The sequence below is a fragment of the Berghia stephanieae genome, chromosome 2 (assembly GCF_034508935.2).
Source record: "Berghia stephanieae isolate SIO BIC M18660-M18661 chromosome 2, UCSD_Bste_1.3, whole genome shotgun sequence".
Lineage (NCBI taxonomy): Eukaryota > Metazoa > Mollusca > Gastropoda > Nudibranchia > Aeolidiidae > Berghia > Berghia stephanieae.
In genome coordinates this window covers 103,863,893-103,871,392 of record NC_088361.1, presented here as the reverse complement: position 1 = coordinate 103,871,392, position 7,500 = coordinate 103,863,893, and the positions used below count along the sequence as shown (strand labels likewise).

The 7,500-nt window shown below is 41.1% G+C and overlaps 1 protein-coding gene across 1 annotated transcript in view; it reads left to right on the top strand.

Moving 5' to 3' along the window:
• LOC144966129 (arrestin domain-containing protein 3-like) overlaps positions 1 to 7,226 on the top strand; it is a 32,069-nt gene extending 24,843 nt beyond the window's left edge. Inside the window, exons 5-8 of the mRNA XM_078902238.1 lie at positions 1 to 57; positions 3,620 to 3,802; positions 4,246 to 4,483; positions 6,777 to 7,226. The exon at positions 1 to 57 is cut by the window's left edge and continues 126 nt beyond it. Coding sequence (XP_078758364.1) covers positions 1 to 57; positions 3,620 to 3,802; positions 4,246 to 4,483; positions 6,777 to 7,087 — 789 coding nt within the window. The 3' untranslated portion in view covers positions 7,088 to 7,226. The remainder of the gene's footprint in view (positions 58 to 3,619; positions 3,803 to 4,245; positions 4,484 to 6,776) is intronic.
• Positions 7,227 to 7,500: the final 274 nt, after the last annotated feature.

Below are 7,500 nucleotides of genomic sequence, written 5' to 3'. Positions count from 1 at the left end.
CGGATAAACAACGGCAGCAACAGAAGAATTGCCTGTACCACTGCCAGGCTAATGATGGTGAGTTATAATAATAATGATAATACACATTTATATTGCGCAACCTATCCCCCTGGTTGGAGGCTTTGGGCGCATAAAAAAGAGCTTTTTTATATAACGCAATATCCACTAAATGTGCTCAAAGCGCTTTAAAAAGGGGTCCCTGGTCAACAGCAACATTTATCATGTAGGACGGGACATGACGCCTGTTAGGCGATATTACAATTTTTTTCGGACAAAGACAACGCTGATAACGGCAAGGTACTCTTTTTACACCTGAGTACGGTAAGAGAATGTGAGTAAAGAGCCTTTTCCAAGGACTCAACTATGCGCCGAGCGCGAGGCTCGAACCCCGGACCTTTCGATCCAAAAGCTGGTGTCATACCACAAGACCACATTGCCGCACTATGTGGATTTCGTGTGCAGTTAAAACACTTTTGGTACATTGTTATATTTAAAAAAAAATTATGCCTTTTCCGCCACGACATCATAAGATATCGTCGCCTAGGCATTCCACGATGGAATATAGATAACTCATCAAACTAGATGTCTGATGTCAACAGGAATCACCCATGTTGTCCAAGTGAGCAAATTGGGGGTTAATAATCTTGCTCAAAAACGAAAAAAAAAAAAACGAAAGTGCCTGAAGCGGGGCTCGAACCCGGGTCCTTCCGGGTCACAGTGCAATGCCTTAACCACTCGGCCACTTCGCCCCCACATTGTTATATAAAAATTGAAATGGACATTATACGTACACGTCAGTTTGAGAATATTTCCATTACAACAATGGGGCACAACGATTTGGGTTATCAGACCTGCATATACGTACACCTAGGTTCGAGAGTATGTCCATTACAACAATAGGATTCAATAGTCGTAACGTCACTTCCTTCCTAATGACGCATGGTAACTTAGCAACACTGGCTCTAAACTATCAGAACAATGGCGGACGCCCGTATGAAATATTTCTCCGGCGAGCATAAAAGCGTATCCAGAGGGGAAAAAACATAAATTTGATCATGTTTTGACTTATACACATTCTGATCACAAGGCATATGAAAAGTTCTAGCCAGCATGAAGAATAAACAGTAATGATTTTCTTTGTTTAGAACCAAGATGGCCGCCGTTGCCGGGCTGCGTGACATCAGACTACTGAATCCAATTAGCCCATTATAATATAACAATCATATACTACGATTCTTACACTCTTGCCTTTTTGGAATTCCGGACGCGTTCCCAACCGCTGTACGCACGAGCTTTCGAGTGATGTTGGGGAAAACGTTCGAATCCCAAAACGGCAGGAGTGTAAGAAATCTTTTTTTCCACCCCTCAACCGATTTCAATACTCTTCAACAGTCGTAACGTCACTTCCTTCCTAATGACGTATGGTAACTTAATAACACTGGCTCTAAACTATCGGAACAATGGCGGACGCCCGTATGAAATATTTCTCCGGCGAGCATAAAAGCGTTTCCAGAGGAAAAAAACCCATAAATTTGATCATGTTTTGACTTTTACACATTCTGATTACAAGGCATATGAAAAGGGAATGAAAAGTTCTAGCCAGCATGAAGAATAAAAAGTAATGATTTTCTTTGTTTAGAACCAAGATGGCCGCCGTTGCCGGGCGGTGTGACATCCGACTATTGAATCGTATTTCGTTACGTTATCTCTTAATAAAAGGACATCTTCAAAAACATTCAAATGATATCTAGATACTTCTTTAAAAAGAATCTGATTATTTTTTAGTGAAATTGACGCTTGATAACCTGACGTCACAAAATATTATTGCTTAAGAAGTATGGAAAAGAAGACAGCAGAAACCAGTGGGAGAGGAAATAGGAAGAAGACGATGGAGGTGGATTGGACACACCCTTAGAAAGAATGATTCCACTATAACAAAGAAAGTATTGGACTGGAACTCTCAGGGCAGAAGATCAAGGGGAAAGCCACGAGTAACATGGAGAAGAATTAAAGAAGCTGATATACAGAGAAGTGATAAGACATGGAATGAGATAAAAAAAAGTTAGCTTGGGATAGAGAAGGATGGAAACTTTTTGTCTGTGGCCTATACCCTGACCAAGGGTGAAAAAGGCAATGATGATGATGATGATGATGATGTCATTACGCGGTTCTATTTAGTGAGAGGGTAGAATAATGTAGGTTATCGGGCCGACAGCCTTTTGCGCTGATTGGTCAATAACATTGTGACCGTATCAATCTGATTGCTGCAAATTCAATTTTAAGCGTAGCCTACCCATGACTTCTTCTTCTTCTTCAAGTACCAAGTCTGTGCCAGACATCGGTGATCATGGTACGCCATTCATCTCTCTGATCAGATAACCTCAGAAAACTAATATTACTCTTCTCTTTGTCACCAAGCTGTTCAAACTATTCAAATATGTTTTTCTTGATCTACCTTTACTCTTTTTACCTTCTATCTTTCCTGTGAGAGCAAGATGTTCAATACATTTATGTCGATTTGTGTGCCCTAAAAATTGCATTTGTCTTTTTCTTATTGTAAGAATTAATAACCTTTTAGTTTCAGCTTATGACATTCTACCTATGACATTCGAGTTAAAATAAAAACTTAAATTTAAGACATTGAGTTGTTTTATTTTTTAAAGGTAAAACTGAATTTTTAAACCTTTCATTAAAAATAAACAAAAATAAATTCATAAAATAAAATAAAAATAAAATTCCCTTTATTAATCTCATAGGAGAAATTTGTCTCTTGGGTCTGTTCCTAGGGTCGACTGGAATAACCCAGGCGTCAGCCGCAGTGCAGCGCCGCAAATTGAGCTGGGTGATCGAGATGATCGAACTCGATATCTTTTGGGGTACGAAGCAAAGACTGTACCGCTGTGTCACGCTGCCGCCCTCCACCCCCTTAACGGGTTGTTTAACTTAAAATCAAATTAATTTTTTTAAATTCAGCTTTATATAGCGCAATATCCACTAAATGTGCTCAAAGCGCTTACAAGGGGTCCCTTGTCAACAGCAACATTTAACATGTAGGACGGTAGATGACGCCTGTTAGGCGATATTACAATTTTACGGACAAAAGACAATGCTGTTAACGACCAGGTACGCATTTTACACCTGAATACGGTGAGAGAATGTGGGTAAAGAGCCTTTTCCAAGGACTCAACTATGCGCCGAGCACGAGGCTCGAACCCAGGACCTTCCGATCCGAAAGCGAGTGTCATACCACTAGACCACATAGCCGCACATAGCCCTATCTAAATTGTTTCCTACTAAATGATCCTCCCTACGTAATATCATATGGGTTCGAGCCTCGCTCGGCGCATAGTTGAGTCCTTGGAAAAGACTCTTTACACATATTCTCTCACCGTACTCAGGTGTAAAATGAGTACCTGACTGTTAACAACGTTGTCTCTGTCCGAAAAATTGTAATATCGCCTAAATGGCATCATGTCCCGTCCTACGTCTTAAGTGTTGCTGTTGGCCAGGGACCCCTTGTAAAGCTTTGACTTTGAGCACGTTAAGTGGATATTGCTCTTTATAAAATCTCATATCAGATTGATATTTGTTGTCACGTTTAATGTTTCCCGCCATGCAGCACACAGATTACCACGCCGAATCGAAGTCCAAGTCTGACGTCATCTGCGTTGCGGAGACCAGGCGTGGCGCCATCAAGGCGGGGTGTGAAGACCTGTGGCAAGGGAATCCGCTGGTCGTTCCTGACCTCAACGCATCTTTCCTTAGGGGCTGCTCTATCATCGGCTTGTCCTACTGGGTAGAGGTGGGTGGTTCGTAGTCGTTGTTGTTGTTGTTGTTGTCGTTATTATCATTGTTATTTTCATCATCTTTTGTCTTCGTTTTTTTACATAACCACCACCACCATCCTGATCATTATGATGATGGTGAGGAGGAGGATGCTGCTGCTGCTGCATATGATGATGATGTTGATGATGATGATGTTGATGATGGTGGTGATGATGATGATGGTGATGATGATGATGATGATGATGATGATGATGATGATTATGATGATGATGATGATTATGATGATGATGATGATGATGATGATGATGATGATGACGATAATGATGATGATGACAATGATGATTATGATAATGATGATGATGATGATGACCTTTACGGTTTTTTTTCTGTTCTCTGAGTGAATTGGGTCGTGTATCCATTTTTATTCTAACCCTTTCATTTTCTACTTCCGGTTCATAGTTGGTAGTGCACCCATCCGGGCCTGCCTTTGACCTCAAAGTTCCTCTACGAGTGATTCTGGGAACCATCGCTACCAGAAACCCGGCACACGATGCTCCAGGGCCATCAGGTCTTGGTAACCAGCTGATCAACCGTACCTCTCACAGAAAGTCCTTGCCCGTGTCCCATTCGTTCAAATCTCAGTCTCCGGCATCTGTTTCAGCTCCACGAGCTGGAATTAATGAGCTTCCTAACGTCCGTAAGTGCTGGATAAAAATTTTCTCTCTTGTGCTTCCATTGTGTGTGTGTGTGTGTGTCTGTGTGTGTGTATGTGTTTGTCTGTGTATATGATATATGTGACCCTCCGTCTCAAAACGGTATTGTATCGGGATGATTCAGACCCCAAAAAGTGAATTTAGAGATAGATTGATGAGAAATTGGAGCTTAGAAGATTTTGCAATGCAATAAATAGTCTTTATACTCCAGCATAACGTAGAGAAATTAAACCAAGTTGGATATTTGTGGCTATGAATTCAAATTCCCTTACCGAGTGGATCCCGACATAATACCGCTTCGATACGGTGGGTCACATATGTGTGTGCGTGTGTGGTAATGTGTGTGGGTGGGTGTGGGTGTGTGACGAGTTGATGGTCACTAACTTAATATGGAATGAATGACTTGCACAATATACCTCCATAATCCATAAATCGTTATAAGCGCTGATGATGAGGGTGAGGAGGAGGAGGAGGAGGAGGAGGAGGAGGAGGAGGAAGAGGAGGAGGAGGAGGAGGAGGAGGAGGGGGTGAAGGAGGAGGAGGAGCGGGAGGAGGAGGTGAAGGAGGAAGATGAATAGAAGTAGAAAGAGGAGAGGCAGGACGATCGGAAGGAGGAGGAGGAAGAAGAGGAGGAATAGTAGAAAAAGGCGGTAAAGATCGAGTAGGTAAAAGAAGACGTAGAAGGAATAGGAAACGAAATAAAGAGATTTATTGTTTATTTATTTGTCAACGAGGTGATCGAAGAAGAAATAAATGGATGGCGCCCGCCTGCATCGGAGACTTGAATGGCAAATTGGCAGGAAAAGAATAATTGGGCCCTAAATTCTGCTTATCGATCTGTGATGGTGCTCAATAGAAAACATCACAAATAGGTTATTTTGGGAGACAGAGCTTTGTTGGGCGCCGCGCTAATTGAACGAGACAGTGATTGACTCCAAATGTGACCCACCGTATCGAAGCGGTATTATGCCGGGATCCACTCGGTAAGGGAATTTGAATTTATAGCCACAAATATCCATCTTGGGTTTAATTTCTCTACGTTATGTTGGAGTATAAAGACTATTTATTGCATTGCAAAATCTTCTAAGCTCCAATTTCTCATCAATCTATCTCTAAATTCACTTTTTGGGGTCTGAATCATCCCGATATAATACCGTTTTGAGACGGAGGGTCACAAATGGGAAGGGACCGACAATATTAAGACTTTGTATCTGACTTTTAGATTTGGAGTTTGAGTTGCGACATGTGCGTGCGCTCGTCATTGTGATATAAATGTAGCCATAGCAACGCGAAAACAATCGTGACTTTAATAGAGGGATCTTATTTATAGGTATTTCGAGTATGCGGTTATAATCAACTATTTGTCAAATACGCTTCAACAGTCGTAACGTCACTTTCCTCGTAATGACGCATGGTAACTTAGTAACTGGCTCTAAACTATCGGAACAATGGCGGACGCCCTTATGTGTATGTCCATGTGTGCGGGAGAAAGAAAGAAGATATATATATATATATATATATATATATATATATATATATATATATATATATAAATAGAACGAAGATGACGTCATCCAGGTATTTGTTATTGCTTTTTGTCATCCACGTTTATGAGTAATTCTCACTAAACTGTATGAACCAGACTATAAACGACCAAGGTTACACATAGTTTTGTGTGTTGATCTGTTATATTTCCTGATGGCAATGTTGCGAGCTTCTTAGCAAAGCGCACACTATATATATATATATTTATAAACATTGAATAAATAGATAGATAATTGGCTTCTAACGAACAATCTGTACGGTATGAAATGGAATTATGATCCCTTGTAGCACATCAAGAGAATAAATGAAGAATTTTATAGCTTAATGCTCACGAGCAAGCCATCGAAATGCGATATATACTTGTGCTTATTCAATTCAGAAAAGTGAGTGGAGCAGGCATTTATGTTGGTAACAACAAAAGATGAAGTGAGTAGGAAAGTGCTGGAAGACAATAGAGAATAACATGTTTTTGCGGCGGTGATGGGGGTTTGGATGGATGGATAGCTCATACGGTAGAGCCACGCTCTCACCGGCCAGGCGGAGTTGTCGTACCAATAAGGTCGCGGGTTCAAACCCCCATCACCGCCGCGAAAATGTTATAATCTCTATTGTCTTCTGGCCCTTTCTTACTCACTTAATACTTGTGCATAGTTATCCATTTAAAAAATGTATCCATGTATTTATCTTAGTCTTGTTTTAAAGTCCTTGTTGTTTTTCTATTTTTATTCTCAGCCGAAAACCCGGAAGAACTGGAACCCCAGAAGAACTCCCTGTCCGTCCTCAGCCCTTCCATGTCATCCCCTGGACAGGACGATCGCCTTCAAAACAGCGCCCCCTCCATCTCCTCCCTCAACGCTTCAACACCCAACAACACAACCACCACCACCACTTACAACAACAACAGCAATACTTCATCTTCCAACAATCACCTTACCGCTGCCAACGGCATCAACACGAATGGCGTGAATACTAATCATCATTCGAATCATTTGACATCTCTAAAACACGGACGGGCGAGAAGGAGAGTCTCGTGTCATCAATAGATAGAACGAAGTTGACGTCACCCAGGTCTTTGTTATTGTTTTTTGCCATCCGCGTTTATGTGTACTTCTCACAAAACTGTATTCATCAGACTATAAAAGATCGTGGTTACACACAGTTTTGTGTGTTGGCCAGTTATACTTCCTGATGGCAATGCTATGAGTTTCTTAGCCAAGCGCATACTATCTATAGATAGAATGAACTTGACGTCACTCAGGTCTTTGTTATTGTTTGTTTTTGTTTTTGTTTTTTGCCATCCACGTTTATGAGTAATTCTCACTTAACCGTATTTTCCAGACTATAGATAGTATGCGCTTAGCTAAGAAGCTCACAACATTGCCATCTGGAAGTATAACGGACCAACACACAAAACTATGTGTAACCTTGAACGTTGATAGATAGTTCGAAGTTGACG